Source organism: Tachysurus fulvidraco, chromosome 13 (assembly GCF_022655615.1).
Source record: "Tachysurus fulvidraco isolate hzauxx_2018 chromosome 13, HZAU_PFXX_2.0, whole genome shotgun sequence".
In the NCBI taxonomy this organism is placed as follows: domain Eukaryota; kingdom Metazoa; phylum Chordata; class Actinopteri; order Siluriformes; family Bagridae; genus Tachysurus; species Tachysurus fulvidraco.
This window is the reverse complement of record NC_062530.1, coordinates 1084507-1103861: the sequence shown is the minus strand read 5'-3', so window position 1 is coordinate 1103861 and position 19355 is coordinate 1084507. Positions and strand designations below refer to the sequence as shown.

The 19355-nt window shown below is 42.3% G+C and overlaps 1 protein-coding gene across 2 annotated transcripts in view; it reads right to left on the bottom strand.

Annotated features, from left to right (window-relative positions):
• Window positions 1-19355, bottom strand: part of luzp2 (leucine zipper protein 2) — a 97794-nt gene that overhangs the window by 38531 nt on the left and 39908 nt on the right. For both annotated transcript variants that reach the window (XM_047822711.1, XM_047822712.1), the window contains exons 2-3: window positions 3451-3562; window positions 803-873 (exon numbers count right to left, since the gene is read on the bottom strand). In XM_047822711.1, the coding sequence (XP_047678667.1) occupies window positions 803-873; window positions 3451-3562 (183 nt within the window). The remainder of the gene's footprint in view (window positions 1-802; window positions 874-3450; window positions 3563-19355) is intronic.

Here is a 19355-nt window from a genome sequence, read left to right as displayed (position 1 = left end):
AGGTTTCGGGGCTCTCACAGGGTTCGGGGTTCACACAGGGTTCGGGGCTTTCACAGGGTTCGAGGGTCTCACATGGTTCGGGGCTCTCACAGGGTTTGGGGCTCTCACAGGGTTCGGGGCTCTCACAGGGTTTGGGGCTCTCACAGGGTTTGGGGCTCTCACAGGGTTCGGGGCTCTCACAGGGTTCGGGGCTCTCACAGGGTTTGGGGCTCTCACAGGGTTCGGGGCTCTCACAGGGTTTGGGGCTCTCTCAGGGTTCGGGGCTCTCACAGGGTTCGGGGCTCTCGCAGGGTTCGGGGCTCTCGCAGGGTTCGGGGCTCTCGCAGGGTTCAGGGCTCTCGCAGGGTTCGGGGCTCTCACAGGGTTCGGGGCTCTCACAGGGTTCAGGGCTCTCACAGGGTTCGGGGCTCTCACAGGGTTCAGGGCTCTCACAGGGTTCAGGGCTCTCACAGGGTTCGGGGCTCTCACAGGGTTCAGGGCTCTCACAGGGTTCAGGGCTCTCACAGGGTTCGGGGCTCTCTTCGGAGTTCTATATAGCTGTTGTGTTTTTATAATAAATACATTATCGTGTCATAGTGTGATGGCAAAGTTACTGTCAGCTTATTATTTTAACAGCATGTCGTGAGGTATTTTATTCCTCTGACTCTGCAGAAAATAATAACGACTCCTATAAACCTGTGATGTGGAGCTAATCTGAATCAACAGTTTCTCTTCTGCCCAATCAGAATCCAGCACTCTCAGCACTCTCAGCACTCATGATCTTCAACACGGTGCTTCTAAACTCATTAAATCATCTCTGTACCTTTGTTTGTGACTCAGATCCAGAATCCTCTGAACATCCTTCTTGGGCAGTGAGTCATCGTTCTTCATCGACTGAAAACAGAAGAAAAGAATTTAGTGAGAGATGTTTGTCTTGATGACTGACTGATGTTCAGGTGAAGCTTTATAAACTATCAGAGGAATGATAAGGTATTAGAAGGAGTGTGTTGATTAGAAATAAACCAATCAGAGCCCAGTATTCTGCAGATGAAGAAGTGGAAGATATTATTTAAACATCTCCAACACGAGTGATGTAACCTCCATGATGGAAAGAAATGAATCAGGTAAAGTTTAATGAAGATAAACTCTCTCTCGTTATAAAACATTAACAGCACAGATGCGGGCGCGACTACAGAAAGGTCAGGTGTGGATCATTTATCTGAATTAAAAGGTTACTGCTGATCATCTGCGTTGTTTTCTCAGCAGATCCAGCAGGACACGGATCAGCGTCTCACACCATCTCAGAACTCTACAGAGCTTTGGATGAAGTCCCAGAAAAATCCCACGCTAAACACACTGAGGCTTCCTGAGAGATTCGGAGACTCAGGAGGACGAGCTAAAGCTGAAGGTCCATGTTGTCACACAAACAGAAGCTGTGATGAGACGTTCACCATCAAAACCACAGCTGCAAAAATGTTCCACCACCAACAACATGAACGTTTCACAGAGGAGCCACGAGGTCATGTGATCAAACCAGCAGCATCTGAGTAAACTTAAGGAAAATTCAAATTCACTTTTTATTATAAAAATCCATTTAAACTGCGTCTTTTAATTTTACACGTGCTTTTATTTCTTTATTTCTTATTCTGAATTTAAAAAGTTTAAAAAAACACATTGTATGTTATACATTTGTACAGAAATGTTTTCTATTTGATAATCTGATGTTTTCGACTGAAATATTCTACTGTACAGTGCAAAATATTAACATTTGTATAGATTTTATTACAAATATAAAATATACAATCAATCTAACAAACAAACAAACAAATCAATAATAGTTAATAAATAAATATATAATGCATACTACATAGAAAGTGTTCAAATAGTAATCTTAACGTCTTCATAACAAACTTACATTTCTTATTAGAAATGTTCTATTTCTGTGTAAAAGTTATAATAAATTAATAAGTGCTTAAAATTATATTATTTCTTTTATTAACATTTAGAATTTAAATATTTTCATATTACTTTTATTTTTATTTTGAACATTTAGTTTTGTTTATGGTGATCTTTTAGATGTGATTTAGATTCTGAGTGACTTTCAGTTCCGGATCAGTAAAAGGTCACTGACTGAGTAATGAGCGAGTGAACGAGTGAACAAACGAACGGACTGGTAGCTCACACTTTACACCCCTGCTGAATGTTTGGGGGGCAAGTCAACACATCATCAGGTGTCAACACATCATCAGGTGTCAACACATCATCACGTGTCAACACATCATCACGACTCAACACATCATCACGTGTCAACACATCATCAGGTGTCAACACATCATCACGACTCAACACATCATCACGTGTCAACACATCATCAGGTGTCAACACATCATCAGGTGTCAACACATCATCAGATGTCAACAGGTCCTCACGACTCAACATATCTTCATGAGTCAACACATCATCACGTGTCAACACATCATCAGGTGTCAACAGGTCCTCACGTGTCAACAGGTCCTCACGTGTCAACAGGTACTCACGACTCAACATATCTTCATGAGTCAACACGTCATCAGGAATCAAAATGTCATCATGAGTCAACACGTCATCACGAGTCAAAATCATCACGAGTCAAAGTCATCACGAGTCAACGTCATCATGAGTCAACGTCATCACAAGTCCACGTCATCACAAGTCAACGTCATCACGAGTTAATGTCATCACAAGTCAACGTCATCACGAGTTAATGTCATCACGAGTCCACGTCATCACGAGTCCACGTCATCACGAGTCCACGTCATCACGAGTCAACGTCATCACAAGTCTACGTCATCACGAGTAAACACATCATCACGAGTCAACGTCATCACGAGTCAACACATCACGAGTCAAAATCATCACGAGTCAAAATATCACGAGTCAAAATCATCACGCGTCAACACATCATCATGAGTCAACGTCATCACGAGTCAACACATCATCACGAGTCAACGTCATCACGAGTCAACACATCATCACAAATCTTCAGTCTCTGCCTTTCCAGAATTCAAATTCAAATGGACCTGTGATGTAGATGATGTAAAAACAAGCAAACAAACAAACATTAAATAAACAAAAATACTTTATTTAGATTTGATCTTATTTCATTATTTTTACCAAAATTGTTTAAACATGTAATCCCCAAGCCCCGCCTCCTTTTGGAGTTAGAGTTCAAGGTCATTTTTTGGAATATTAAAACCACTATTAAGAGAAGGATAGAAAAATATGGGAAGAAAAGAAAACGAATTACATATATATATATTATAACACCTGAATAAATCAGTGCGTGTTTTATGCAAATGTGATGTTTTTCATGGTGAATTGGGGCGTGTCTTATGCACATGAGGTGTACCTCAGAGGTGAGTGGGCGGGGCTTGTGACCACACAGCTAAAGCTAATTTGTGACGGGTTGTGATGGTAAACATTTGTTCTCACCTGCAGGTTGCCCTTTATACTGTCCAGCTCCTTGGATGTTTTGGAGAGTTGGCGTAAGATCCCTGTTCTTTCTGTAAACGCCTCCTTCAGCTTCTTCTCCAGCATGTCATAGCTACAGAGAAAAAGAAAAGAGGAAACGTTTTTACTCTTTCATGAGAATGTGGTTTCCAGGCTGCAGAGACGATCATGTGAAGAGAAGAGAAGAGAAGAGAAGAGAAGGGAAGAGAAGAGAAGAGAAGAGAAGAGAAGAGGAGAGAAGAGAAGAGAAGAGAAGAGAAGAGAAGAGAAGAGAAGAGAAGAGAAGAGAAGAGGAGAGAAGAGAAGAGAAGAGAAGAGAAGAGAAGAGCTCACCACACACAAATAAGCTAGAATTAACCCCAGAAAGTCTGGAACTTTCCATTCCTTTATTTATTTGTTTGTTTGTTTGTTTGTTTGTTTGTTTGTTTGTTTGTTTGTTTGTATTTCAGACTGTATGAGCTACATGGAATGTCATCATCTCACAAGAAACCATGTACAAGAGGACAAGTTTATTTTAATGTCTAATTTAATTATGAAATGACAAAAAATCTATAACATAAAAAATCTATAAATTTTACATATGTATAAATGTTAATTGTGTACAAATAATAAAAAAAAGATGTAAACAGATTTTAATATCTGGAAAATGATAATAAATAACATTAATATATAATGATTAAATAAATTATAAAATAAATATTACATGTTGCACGATGCAGCTGGCACTGGAGACTCATTACATAAATAATACATAATTATTACCAATAACGCTGTGAGGAACTGAGGACGAGCGGTTGCTATAGAAACGGTAAGGTGTCAGAGTGAGTAACTGCTCTACTGTCAAAAAAAGCAAAAACAAACAGAAAAAGCAGAATCCTGAGAGACGACATGAAAGTTTTTGTTTAAAAAATATATATAACAGGGTTTTTATTCCTGTACAGACAAACATCCAGGACAAAAAGAAAGAAAAAAGATAGATAGACAGACAGACAAAGAGACAGACAGACAGACAGACAAAGAGACAGAAAGGGAGACAGACAGACAGAAAGACAGACAGAGAGACAGACAGACAGACAGACAGACAGAGAGGCAGACAGGCAGAAAGACAGAGAGGCAAAAAGACAGACAAAGAGAGAGACAGGCAGACAGACAGACAGACAGACAGATATACATACATACAGTACATACATACAGACAGACAAACAGACAGACAGACAGACAGACAGACAGAGAGACAGGCAGAAAGACAGGCAAACAGACAGACAGAAAGACAGACAGAGAGACAGGCAGAAAGACAGATGGACAGACAGACAGATAGACAGGCAGAAAGAAAGACAGACAGACAGATAGACAGGCAGACAGACAGACAGACAGACAGACAGGCAGACAGACAGACAGGCAGACAGACAGACAGACAGACAGGCAGACAGACAGGCAGACAGACAGAGCTCCACAGAGTGCAGTCCATCACACCGAGCTTTTCTCTCGTCTCGCCCCTGAATACAAATCACAAACACATGGAGTCAGACGAACGCTCCGCTCTGCTCCACTGGGCTCGAGCTCGGCTTTGTCCTCTATTTTTATTTTTTTGTCCTTTATTTTTTCATATTTATTTCTTCTCTTATCGCACTTTATTCTTTGTGCCACTTCTTCATCACTTCAGCATTTCTATTCTTGGGAATTTGAATATAAATTGAAAAAAAAAAAAAAAAAATTCAGGATTTTATTCTTTTATAGATTTTATTTGATTTGTAAAGAACTTTGCATCGTCTCGTGTATGAAATGTGATAAACAAACAAACAAACAAACAAACAACCATATAAATAAATAAATAAATAAATAAATAAATAAATAAATAAATAAATAAACGACAAACTTCATTAGCCCCGCCCATACGCACCTACAGGTCTGGTGTATAAAAGGAATAAAACATACACAAATAAATAGATAAAAAAATAAAATACTAATTAGATTTAATAAACTTCTCACTAAAGCAGACAATTAACACAGAGACACACAATCAGATAGAAACAAATCTCAAAAATCTTTGAAAGAAAGAAAGAAAGAAAGAAAGAAAGAAAGAAAGAAAGAAAGAAAGAAAGAAAGAAAGAAAGAAAGAAAGAAAGAAAAGGAAAAAAAATGCAGTAATAAATTTGTGTCCAGCCAAAAAAACAACAATGTCTGCATACTGTATAATAATAACAGGTTCACTAATGAACATAAAATAATTATTTTTATTTATAAACTTGGTAAAGAATTAGCTTCAGACAAATAACTGGACTTCTTAGTTTTATTGTTTAAAGGACGATTTCTGTATATTAATGTTTTATTACAATGTTATTACAGTAATAATGCCTTATAACACAGAACAGTCTGTCCATACGGACGTGTAACACACATTTATATCGTGTTCCTGGATTAAATAAAGTATTTTACGGCACTTGTTGTTATATAACGTGTAGTGAAGAACATGTTTATGTCTAAGATGGAAGACTGAGAGACCGAAAATGATTAAAATGCTAAAATATTCTCTCTTTGTAGTCTGAAAGTATCAAATTATATACAGAACATCAAAGACACGTGAAAGGTCGTTAATTAAAGAGGCATATTGAAAGGATATTACTTAATTAACATGGAGGTTTCATTCAAAGTTTAATTCAAACTTCTTGCCAATTAGATTACATTCGTTATCTGAACGAGACGGCGATCTGACCGCGAGTCGACAGACGCTAGAGGTTAGAGGTCACGTCGTGTCACGTGTCCGAGCTGAGGTCTCACGTCACGTTAAAGACGGGAAACGAGGTTTAATAAGAGCTCTGAGGTGTCAGAAAGTCACGTTCGTTATTATTATTTCCTGTATAGCTAAAAATAGCATCATTCTGTGAAATAAACTTGTCGTATCTGATTGTCCGGCACTTCCTTTAATACCTTATTGTTTCTATGGTAACAGCTTGTTTGTGTGAAGAAAAGGAAACGTGTTTGTTGACATGGTGAATTTTTTTTTTTTCATGTAAGGAGTCTCCAGTGTCAGAGCTTTATAACAGACAGAGGTACAGTAAAAGCTTCTCACATGGTCAGCAGGACAGAGGAGCGTGTGCTTCTTAGCGGCAGGCACTTATTATTTCCTGGGATTTCAGTACAGCGTAACAGATATTGCATCATCAGGTAGGCGTGGCCTATTTGATAATCTAACCCTAACCGTATTTTTTGATTGTTTATTTGTTTTCTAAAATAAATCATCCCGTATGACTGTTTTGTCCTCCGTAGTATGCTGGTTTTTTTTTGAAAGAAGGCGTTTTTCCAAGACCTCCGGAACCACGCCCACTTTACGTCGTGGTAACGAAACCCCTGGACTTTAGTGCCTGCCTGTTCTTAGCGGTTTCCTGCTAACACGACAAGCCATGATGGGGTTTTCTTTCAAGTCCAAACTTTAAAACTCTGACAGCTGATTAGTTGCTGTATGTCATGTGGTTAAAGATTAATAATATATCATTGGTTGTGTGTATTTATCAGGTTGTTGAATGGGATGTTTTGGTCACATGATTTAGACCCACCCACCCACCCCCCCATACACACACACACCCTACAGCCGCATTATAAATCTTTAAACCTGTTTATTAAGGAACTGACCGTGTTATTAAATTTACGAGACATTAACGTCACCTCGTCTTCATCTACACGGATGAAGAACCAAAGGCAAAAAAAAAGAGGAAGAGAAAACAGCGTAATGCATTCGATGTAAATCGCGACGTGTCTGAACGTTGTCCAGATGTGAGGTGTGTGGCTTCAGCTCCTGTCTGCACAGCTGTGTGATATGAGCAGAGCAGCGTGTGGTCCTGTTCATATCGAGCTCATGGTCCTCAGGACTGATGGGATTTCCAGCAGAGAATCGGCAGCTCGCTCACACTCAGTCACGGCTCCGCAGACGTAAACACAATGTCTCACAGCTCAGGACTGGATTATATAATAATATACACAGGCTGCAGGTGTGGGATTTATTGGGAAAGACTTTAAAATCTGTCACTCCACCAGGCTGGGTGTCACATAAAATAAATAAATCTACTCACATTAATTTGTGCTAATATGCTTCATAAATATCATCACTGGGTTTTTTTTTTTTTATTGAGACTTTACACCATTATACAGTGTGTAATAGATCAAAAAATCAGACAGAAATTATATTAAACAGCACAAATTAGGCTGTTTTAAACCTCCGTATTATTTAAAGGTGGGGTCTCCGTCGTTTGAGAAATGCTTCAGAAAACCGAGTCGGGACGACAAATTAAACAGAAAGCAAAAAAAACGTGTAGCCAATGAGCAGAAAGGGGCAGGGCCTGTCGATACGGGCGGAGAGAGTGTTCAGTGCGCGTGTGTGACATCAGCAGAAAGCGGTTTTAACATCGACATGGAGGATAAAAACAAAGAAAGAAAGAGAAGAAAGACTTACGATAAGGACAAGAAGTGGGACGTGTTAATATAGGATCAGCTTTCCAGCGCTGGAGAGAACTGAAGGAGCAGGAAGTTGGCCACATATTCACAGGTCGGAGTTTCCCGAGTCAATAACTCCTGAGCTAAACGCTGTTACTACACAAATAACACCTCTTTTCTATCGTAGTAATGTAGAGAGGCAGCTACAACCGCGTTTTGTGTAGTAACAGCGTTTAGCTCAGGAGTTATCGACTCGGGAAACTCCCACCTGTGAATATGTGGCCGACTTTACTTAAGACGCCGAGGCGCTTTTTTCCTTCTCGATAGGTGAGTAACGTTGGTTTTGCTTTGTTACACAGAACTAATATATGCCTTTGTCCTTTACATCATTATGCTTGTGTGGCATTTTTGCTTGTTTGTTTATCTACAATCGTATTGTTCTTCCCTTCAGCTATGATAAAGACACGTTTCTTTCCGTCAGTCGCCTGGGTTACGTATGTACGTGTGGGCGGAGCTATCGATAAAGGGGTGGGACCCATTTGGGTTAGGGGCGTGTTTGTTTTGGTGGTTTTATATATCGACATTGGCTTTCAAACAATGCAGACCTCACCTTTACGTAAAGAATAAAACACAAGCGAGCTTCAACCTATGAAGTATTTTTATCCATTTGATAAACACTACAAATACAGACACTACAGCAGAAACACTAAATGACATCTCACTATTACAGTTACGCTGTTACTATGGAAACGATCATGCCTTTCTTATAGGAAGTAAATAATTTACAAAATCCCTCAAAATCTGAGCCCGGTGTAAAAATTCCACTTGTTAGGAGCAAGAAAAGACGGGACGGGGGGTGTCTGGGATTATCACCATTGCAGGCAGTTTGAGCCAATGATCTGTTCTTCTGAATGCTTAATTATGTACTATTTTCCAGACCCTGACATCCCTGTAATTATGTGCCGGAGACATTTCAGGTAACTGCTGTTCAGTGCACAGAATTCTGTTTATCTTCTCTTTCCTCATCCACAGCTAGGCAGCTACTCTATCAGAAATGGACCCATATATTGTTTGCTTGCTTCTTCCCCACCGAGGAGGAGGAGGATGTGTTTTGTCACCAGAGGTGTGGAGAAAAAAAATCCAATATGGATAGCCGTATCGGCCGGTCGGAGAAAGGTCACAAAACATACATTTGGAGTATGAGCTACAGCCTGAAGCCCGGTGTGCGTCGGATAAACTATAGCAGGAGAAGTAAACAATGATCACCTTTGGGAAAGAGGAGGAAGACTATAGATATGAGAGCAATAAATATCTCCTCCTCTCTTTTCACCGGAGCATCGGGATCTGCCAGAAAAGATCGGAAAAAATATTTCCCAGTGGTTGGTAAGATATTTTATATATAGTGTTAAACAGGAAGAGATGCACAGCTCTTTGTTTGTGTAATTATCTAATCAGGAGCACATTCATAGAGCAGATACAGATCGTAAGCTCTGCTTTAATCGAGCATCCAAATGTGGGATAAAAAAAAATTAGATCTGGCAACCCGGATCGTCTCGAACCAAATTCCCGCAGGCCAGGAAGAACAAGTCTGGGAGAATATTTTATTAGTGTAGGTCAGCACAGTGTGGAGAGAAGCCTGCGAGATGTGTGAGCGAGCGTGGAGGTCTGAGTCGCTCGACTCTATTCGTGTTACAGTGTGAAAGAAAGTCAGCATTAGTGCACAGTCGAGCATACGGACAGCACGTCGACGTTCCCTTGCTATCGGGCGTGCGGCTCTCTTATGTCTCTCTGCTAGCCATGGTTGCACAATGTAATTATCACCCTGCGGCCGCGGGGGGATTGGATTTTCACTACCTCAAAAGGCACATGCATTTTTTATTGTTACAGAAACACGATGCTCCTGGAGTCACAGGACAGAGACACTGGGATGCCATTTATCTTCCACTGATATTGTAAATATTCACGTAGGGTAATATTATGTTAAATATATTTTAAAATGAGGGGGCACGGTGGCTTAGCGGTTAGCACGTTCGCCTCACACCTCCAGGGTCGGGGGTCCTTGTGTGTGTGGAGTTTGCATGTTCTCCCCGTGCCTCGGGGGTTTCCTCCGGGTACTCCGGTTTCCTCCCCTGGTCCAAAGACATGCATGGTAGGTTGATTGGCATCTCTGGAAAATTGTCCGTAGTGTGTGAGTGTGTGTGTGAGTGAAAGAGAGTGTGTGTGTGCCTTGTGATGGGTTGGCACTCCGTCCAGGGTGTATCCTGCCTCGATGCCCGATGACGCCTGAGATAGCCACAGGCTCCCCGTGACCCGAGAAGTTCGGATAAGCGGTAGATAAAGAATGAATGAATGTTTCTACCAGAAGATGACTCCACACACAATAATATTAATTATTGGGCTCGGGGGGTTCGGTGCCTTGCTCAAGGGCACCTCAGTCGTGGCCGGCCCGAGACTCAAACCCACAACCTAAGGATTACGAGTCAGACTCTCTAACCATTAGGCCACGACTTGCTCTTTTTACTGTATACACGATGGAGAGTTTCTTGCTGTGTTTTTTTTTGTTTGTTTTTTGTTTGTTTTATTATAAATTATATATTTAAAAATTTCTGATTGCTGTCTTAGAAGTTTACACTTTTTTTGTTTTGTTTTGTTTTTGGAATAACTGTATCGAATGTAAGCTGTTTAAATAAATAAATAATAAGACTTCTAGCAGCTAAATCTCACCGCAGTCACAGAATTACCCAAATATACACAAACCTCTTTGGCGTGCAGGAGAAAAGGAAGTAAACACAGGCTTCTGAAACACAAATCCATTTCCCAGGCAGCAGTGAGATCACAAACGGCGGCTTAAAAGCTTCACAAATCACGCGGGTTCGTCGCGATGTCATCAATCAGAGGAAAAATGATGTTGATATAGATTTAAAAATTACACCAGCCTGTCCAAATGCAGTAGAGCGTGCCATGTTCTCTACACCAGCTAATAGCTTCAAACCCAGAGTGCACATTTTAAAAGGCACTTTTTGATTTACTGCGTTATAAATAATATATTATTTGCCTGAAAAAAAAAAAAAGCTTGCAATGCAATTCTGTGATCAATCCAATATCCTCGATATCGCTGAGTAACGGTTTAAAAAGAAAAAAAAGAAAGTAATTAATGAGAGAAGAGAGAAAACAGAAACGTTGCTGTTATTTGTTCTGTTTAACAAGTAAGAATAGGTTACATCGTCTATCCTGAACGCGACCTCGTCGGTGTGACTGCTCCGTTTCTACACGACTCGGTGAGTCGGATTCTTGAGGCGCTGATGGATTCGTTCGTGGACTCTGCATTGTAATTGTGTCACATGGATTCTCAGCATGAGGAGACAGGAGGGAACATTAAAAATCAATTCCTTTCCATTAGCCACAGATACCTGTATCGACTGGTGCAGGCCAGATAAAACATGAGAACGGACGGATCGAGATGAGCGAAAGAATGACCTTTCACGGCTCAAAAAAGAAAAAAATCCCTGAGGAATATTTTTACGACGCCTGACGTCGGGCCGGGTCGTGCCAACCCATCACAGGGCACACACACACTCTCATTCACTCACACACACACACACACTCACACACACACACACACACACACACACACACACACACACACACACTACGGACAATTTACCAGAGATGCCAATCAACCTACCATGCATGTCTTTGGACCGGGGGAGGAAACCGGAGTACCCGGAGGAAACCCCCGAGGCACGGGGAGAACATGCAAACTCCACACACACAAGGTGGAGGTGGGAATCGAACCCTCAACCCTGGAGGTGTGAGGCGAACGTGCTAACCATTAAGCCATTGTGCCCCCCCCGAAGCAACATGTTATTTTTATTTTATTATTATTATTATTATTAAAAAGTTTTATGCAAATTAGAATGAGTTATGAGTGAAATTCCCTCTATATTTCTACACTTTTAACAAACGCAGTAATTATAATAGTGACGTAAAATATATTGTTGAATCATTAGTGTGATATTTACATTATAATGTGATTAGTAAACTCCTGCTGTGTCCGTCAGCCACGTTGGATCAGCAGAGTTCGAATCGGCGCTTAACGTACAATAAAGTAATTAAATCTTCTACAATCAGTATCTTAAGATCATTTCAACAGCCTCGAACGAATCCGTCAGGAGCCGGACGCCATACGCCGACCCGTCGGCTTCGGGACCTGCAGGAACGACGGCTCTGTAATTACTTTCGAGCTGGAAAAAAACTCCTGAAGAAACGGTGATGTTGAAGGCAGTGAGGTTCTCACCTAGGTCCTTTTAAATTACTTTCCCCAAATGGCAACTTGATAGGAATCACCCCATCTTTTAAAAGGCCAACCCAATCATACAAAAAGTGACAGAAGTAATTCCCCAGCGTGGGGACGCGAACATCCAGCGGCGCCTCGCCAGCTGCCGAGGTTCTAACATTACCTTCGCTCGATGTCCAATTTGACAGAAGAGTCTCCACACCGAGACGTCTCGGGATTATCTGGGGAGATCTTATTCTTTTGACATGTGAACTCTGACGCCTTCTTCGTGAGGCTGGAAGTGGACACTGATTGTTTCTTTGGGTTTCTTGTTTCTGCAGCTGGAGGACCTTCGGTAAAAAATGTTTCCACTGGTCCAGATGTTATAACACTGTATAGAGTTTGTATCGACGTTAATACTACGTTCGAGTCATCGTTCAGATTCACACACCTGACCAACACTTTGTATAAGTGACTGAGAAGCTCATAACGTGTTATAATGCCTTCCTAAGACAGCATATTCTGTAGACTAGGTTCACTTGGTAATTCATTCATTCATCTTCTACCGCTTATCCGAACTTCTCGGGTCACGGGGAGCCTGTGCCTATCTCAGGTGTCATCGGGCATCGAGGCAGGATACACCCTGGACGGAGTGCCAACCCATCACAGGGCACACACACTCTCATTCACTCACAGAGATGCCAATCAACCTACCATGCATGTCTTTGGACCGGGGGAGGAAACCGGAGTACCCAGAGGAAACTCCCGAGGCACGGGGAGAGCATGCAAACTCCACACACACAAGGCGGAGGCGGGAATCGAACCCCCAACCCTGTAGGTGTGAGGCGAACGTGCTAACCACTAAGCCACCGTGTCCCCTGTGGGTAATTGTTGCTAATTATTTGCATTACATCGATTTTATTACAAACTAACACAGATATTTAATCTTAATTCTTGTTGTGAAGTAAAACGATGAGAGAGATGTGATGAGAGAAGAATAACGAGAGTCTTTTGTTCGTACACTCGTCTTCGTCTCGTCTGCAGCGATGTAAAGTTTCTTCCTAATTTAACACTGTGATGGATGTTGGAGTCGATGAGAGAAGAATTTATAGCTTTGACATCGTCAAAAGAACAATATCACAATGAATAGAGAAAAAAAAGAGTTGAGGATGTGGAAGAGCTTTCGGTCTTCATGTGTAATATTTCTCTGAAAAGGAATTTATTTCATAACTCTGTTTGTTTGTGTGATTCCGAAGCCAATTGTTCATGTAATTCATTCGTCGTCTTCGACAGCACTTCTATGTGATTATCAGAAGACTTTGGTCTATTAAGCGAGCTCTGAAGCAGCGAAGTCTGTAGAAGCAAGTGGAAATCTTGGGATTGTGATATTCGAGGCAATGATCAAAAATACAAAAGTAGGGGGGGGGGGGCACGGTGGCTTAGTGGTTAGCACGTTCGCCTCACACCTCCAGGTTCTTGGGTTCGATTCCCACCGCCGCCTTGTGTGTGTGGAGTTTGCATGTTCTCCCCGTGCCTCGGGGGTTTCCTCTGGGTACTCCGGTTTCCTCCCCCGGTCCAAAGACATGCATGGTAGGTTGATTGGCATCTCTGGAAAATTGTCCGTAGTGTGTGAGTGTGTGAGTGAATGAGAGTGTGTGTGTGTGCCCTGTGATGGGTTGGCACTCCGTCCACCAGGGTGTATCCTGCCTCGATGCCCGATGACGCCTGAGATAGGCACAGGCTCCCCGTGACCCGAGAAGTTCGGATAAGCGGTAGGAAATGAGTGAGTGAATGAATGAACTTACAAACAAGACACATTGTCTGTGCAGAGAAAGGACCAGATCTCCATAATATACAGGAACCTGCATGGCCGAGTCAGATCAGAGAGCCGGAGCTGATTAGCTACCCCAAGCTCGTGCGATGATGTGATCTGAGTTAATGAATGTGAAGCTTAAGTAATCTTCACATGGAGAGACATCTACAGTTCTAATATATGATATACAGTGCTGAGGTCCAGTGTAAAAACCCCGAGGAACCTGAGGACGGATAGGATCGATACGGCAGAAGAAAAATCGGAGGCTATATCTCTAGCACCTCCCTGAGAGAACAGAGGTACAGTATGAGACAATACAAGAGCAAGAGAAGGTCTCCAATTCCAGGTCTGGTCCTAATGAGGCTCAGAATGAAGTAAGTAAGTAGCTTCTTGTACAAAGGTCATCTCATTGACATATATAACATACAGTATAACTCTTCTGGTGTCTACAGATAGGTGAATGTGAGTGTTTGTCTGGTTCTCTGTGATGGACTGATGAGATCCAGGGAGTTTCCCTGCCTTCTGGATCGATCACCACCTTCACAAAGACGACGCTACACTTTTCTAAAGATGATTGGAAGAATACTTTTTTGGCTAGTTGTGTAATAACGGCAGAGGCCGAGGCCGAGGCAGATAGTGACCCAAGCTCTCATTGTGGTGATTATTTGAAGATTTTGAAGCGTGTGAGAAAAGTGGACCATTTTCTTGAGCAGCACTTTGGTAAAGTTAACAAAGGAAAGTATCACAGAATCGATGTCTTCGGAAAGACACAAACTCCACTAGATTCACTCAGTCCTGCATCCTCTCAGGTGTCTGCTGTAGAGCTTCGTGGCACAACGACGCAGTCTACGACGGAGACTCCGTGAGACACGAGGCTAAGTTTTTACATGCTCCTAATTTGCTTGACATGGTGAGGTTCTGCAGTGACAGCCGTACAGAGACCAGATGCTCGTTTGTTGTCGTTGTTGTTTTAAATGGATCTAATTGTTATTCGACTTTTGTTCTGATTCTCAGTGGCCGTGTTAAACGGTCCCAGATGGTCCGGATACACGTGTAAACAAATATATTCATAACCGTGCCACTACGGAGCCCTCTGTGGATTATAAGTGGCTTTGAGTAAAGTAGCAGATGATGAGACACAGAGAGACACAGAGGCATGAGAGATAACATGTGCACCTTGCTTGAGGAACCAGAGAGGAGCAGGAGAGGAACGAGAGAGGAACGAGAGAGCTAAAGGGGAACTAGAGAGGAACGAGAGAGCTAAAGGGGAACGAGAGAGGAACGAGAGAGGAACGAGAGAGCTAAAGGGGAACTAGAGAGGAACTAGAGAGGAACTAGAGACGTTAGTGTGCATGATGTGAATCACAGTTCCTTAGTTAAGTCATTATGAAGTGGTTTCAGTTTGACTTGGAGAAGATTCTGGCCACTTTAAGACTCTTTTCATTTCGACCGTCTAATAAGATTATAATTTCATACTCTGTAGGACATGATCCCGATAAAATCTTTACTTAATTATAGAACGGACTGGATGGAAATTACAGATTACAGAACATGATGATGATGATGATGATGATGATGATAGAAAAGAAGCTAAATTAAAGTAAATTCGAACCCTTGTCCTGTGGCAGTATTCAGTACAGTATTCTGTCGTGACCGGTTGTGTGTGAAAGAGCATCAGACGTGACCGTGTAATCCCAGTCTATCGTTATGTCTAATCCCAGTCAGAACACTGAGCTAGTGTTAAGTGGATTGTGTTCAGCAGCTCTGTTGGAGGACACCAGCTTCCCTGCTGCTCACGCTCAGTTTCATCGTCTCAGAGTCTCCACATTGTCCACAGGAGTGTGTGAGACACACTGTTTCTCACAATAAATAGTGATTTTAATTTTCTCCTTATCAATTTGGATTAAAAAGCAATAAAGCTAAAAATTGAATGTGTGTCCTGTGGGTTCTGTATCTATATGTGTTTTAGCTGAACGGATTTGAACGAGGGGACGCACGTTGGATTAGCGGTTAACATGTTCACCTCATACCTCCAGGGTTGGGGGTTCGATTCCCGCCTCCTCCTTGCGTGTGTGGAGTTTGCATGTTCTCCCCTTGCCTCGGGGGGTTTCCTCCGGGTACTCCGGTTTCCTCCCCCGGTCCAAAGACATGCATGGTAGGTTGATTGGCATCTCTGGAAAATTGTCCGTAGTGTGTGAGTGTGTGAGTGAATGAGAGTGTGTGTGTGCCCTGTGATGGGTTGGCACTCCGTCCAGGGTGTATCCTGCCTCGATGCCCGATGACGCCTGAGATAGGCACAGGCTCCCCGTGACCCGAGAAGTTCGGATAAGCGGTAGGAAATGAATGAATGAATGTTGCTTAAGGAAATGAGAGAGTTTTACTGCATGGAATAAAATGGACACGGACTACATCTCCCAACACACACACACACACACACACACACACACACACACACACACACTATAAAACCCAGTAATAAACAGCCTCATGATATATGAAATATCTTCTCATGTTTGCCTGCTGATGGTCCAGGTCTCGGCTCCATACCGTGGTGTTTGATCGTGTTTTATCTTCCAGACTTTTCTTCATCTCCAGACTTTGTCTCTTTTTTCACAGAGCTCGTCTGGAGATGTTTTGAACCTGCCTATTTTTATATAAAGCATTTACCAGCGTCTTCAGCCGTCTCTGCCTCCTGACTACGGTTTATATGGTTTGACTAATCTTTAAAAGGTTGCTGTTACTTCTGGAGTTGACATTAGATTTAGGTATTTATCTCTGACAAATAAGAAAACAGATCATCCAGATAAGATTCGATTTTTTATACAGTTTAACCATCTGATCTCATGTATAATTCATGGGCAGGGCAGAGAGGCGGCGCTCGGCTCCACTGAACCGTGGAAGAAACCTGCTGTTCGCTTCAGAACCTGAAAGCAGGAACATTCACAACTGCCCAGCTTCAGTTCCAATAAAAGTGCTGCGAGCTGCCCCGAGTCCCGGCGGTACTCTTCACCTCGACGACGCTAATCATCGCTCCATCAGCGCTCTGCGTATCGTTCTTCAATTATTTTCTCATGTTAAAAAGAGGAAATGTTGAGATTGATTCGATCTGAGCTCATTGATTTTGTTTCCTCTTTTGACCGCAAGCAAAAAAAATTGAACCTGCGACAGACTGAACGTCTTTGTCTTCTAATAGAGAAAATAGTGAAGAAATAAACAACATTCACACATTTAAATGCGAGGTCTCCGATTTTTGAGAAATGCTTCAGAAAACCGAGTCGGGTTGAATAATAAACAAAAATCAAAACTAACGTGTAGCCAATGAGCAGAAAGGGGCGGGGCTTGTCGATATGGGCGGAGAGAGTGTTCGATGCGCGTGTGTGACATTAGTAGAAAGCGGTTTTAACATCGACATGGAGGATAAAAACAAAGAAAGAAAGAGAAGAAAGACTTACGATAAGGACAAGAAGTAGGACGTGTTAATATAGGATCAGCTTTCCAGCGCTGGAGAGAACTGAAGGAGCAGGAAGTTGGCCACATATTCACAGGTTGGAGTTTCCCGAGTCAATAACTCCTGAGCTAAACGCTGTTACTACACAAATAACACCTCTTTTCTATCGTAGTAATGTAGAGAGGCAGCTACAACCGCGTTTTGTGTAGTAACAGCGTTTAGCTCAGGAGTTATCGACTCGGGAAACTCCGACCTGTGAATATGTGGCCGACTTTACTTAAGACGCCGAGGCGCTTTTTTCCTTCTCGATAGGTGAGTAACGTTGGTTTTGCTTTGTTACACAGAACTAATATATGCCTTTGTCCTTTACATCATTATGCTTGTGTGGCATTTTTGCTTGTTTGTTTATCTACAATCGTATTGTTCTTCCCTTCAGCTATGATAAAGACACGTTTCTTTCCGTCAGTCGCCCGGGTTACGTATGTATGTGTGGGTGGAGCTATCGATAAAGGGGTGGGACCCGTTTGGGTTAGGGGCGTGTTTGTTTTGGTGATTTTTTAACAACGCAGACCGCACCTTTAAACAGAAGCATTCACAAATATTCACATTTACACCATTTCAGCAATCTCTGGTAAAAAAGATTTTACTTCACACTTGACACGCTGAAATAAGAGCTGTTTATTCTCCAGTCTGTATTTTCTATCCCTCAGTTTACTGCATTAGTTTGTTCTTAAAGCCAGAGGTCCAAACGATATCGGGGGGGGGGGGGGGGGGTTGGCGTTCTCTGATGATTCGACTCAAGGAATCTGATCTGTGCCCCTTAAAACAAGCAGGGGATGTGATTTATTACGATAATCCGCTGTAATCGTGTATCTCTGCCTACAGACATGTTCATCATCCAGATATACGACAGATGATCTGAGGTGAAATAATGTCAGCGTGGCTCTTTTACAGCGGTCAACCCTGTAAAGCAGTTTAAGTGCACTGTTTCCTGTGGATTGATCCTCAGTTAAAGATTAGTCATTATTTTTCTCTCAAGCCGAGCAGAGCAAAAGGAAACACTAGGATAAATCCGATGGCCGAATAAGTCCATAACAGCAAGTTTAATAACAAATCACTTTGAGAGATCGATCTTTACAGACGTCAGGTAGATCTTTACAGACGGAGGAGCCGGAGGGAGGAACGGATGGAACTGAAGCAGTAATGTAATGTGGAGGAGAGACCATCGGAATCGTACTGTGGATATATTACACCTGCTGGATCCTGACTGGGAGCACGGTGGCTTAGCGGTTAGCACGTTCGCCTCACAACTCCAGGGTCGGGGGTTCGATTCCCGCCTCCGCCTTGTGTGTGTGGAGTTTGCATGTTCTCCCCGTGCCCCGGGGGTTTCCTCCGGGTACTCCGGTTTCCTCCCTCGGTACAAAGACATGCAAGGTTGATCGGCATCTCTGGAAAATTGTCCGGAGTGTGTGTGTGAATGAGTGTGTGTGTGTGCCCTGTGATGGGTTGGCACTCCGTCCAGGGTGTATCCTGCCTCGATGCCCGATGACACCTGAGATAGGCACAGGCTCCTTATCGTTTCTATAGAAACAGCTCTTTCCGTAGGGACGTCCGCAGCGACGGATTAAATTAAACACTTATTTATTTAACGCCTATGAAAGGAGACTCCAGTATCAGAGCTCTGTCGCTGTAAGATGTTCAGTATCTTCAGGACAGAGGAGTTTGAGTTACACCATAAAAACGAGGAACCGTCAGGAACTCGAACATGTTTAAAATAAAATGTCACCGCAAATGTCTAAAATATGGACTACTTTTTTCTACCTATACCGTCCATGGCTGAGTGTAGCAGAGCAGCCAGGTTTTACTCGAACATCACCGGTTTTATATATTATTTAATTTCCTGACAGGTGCCAATAATTCTG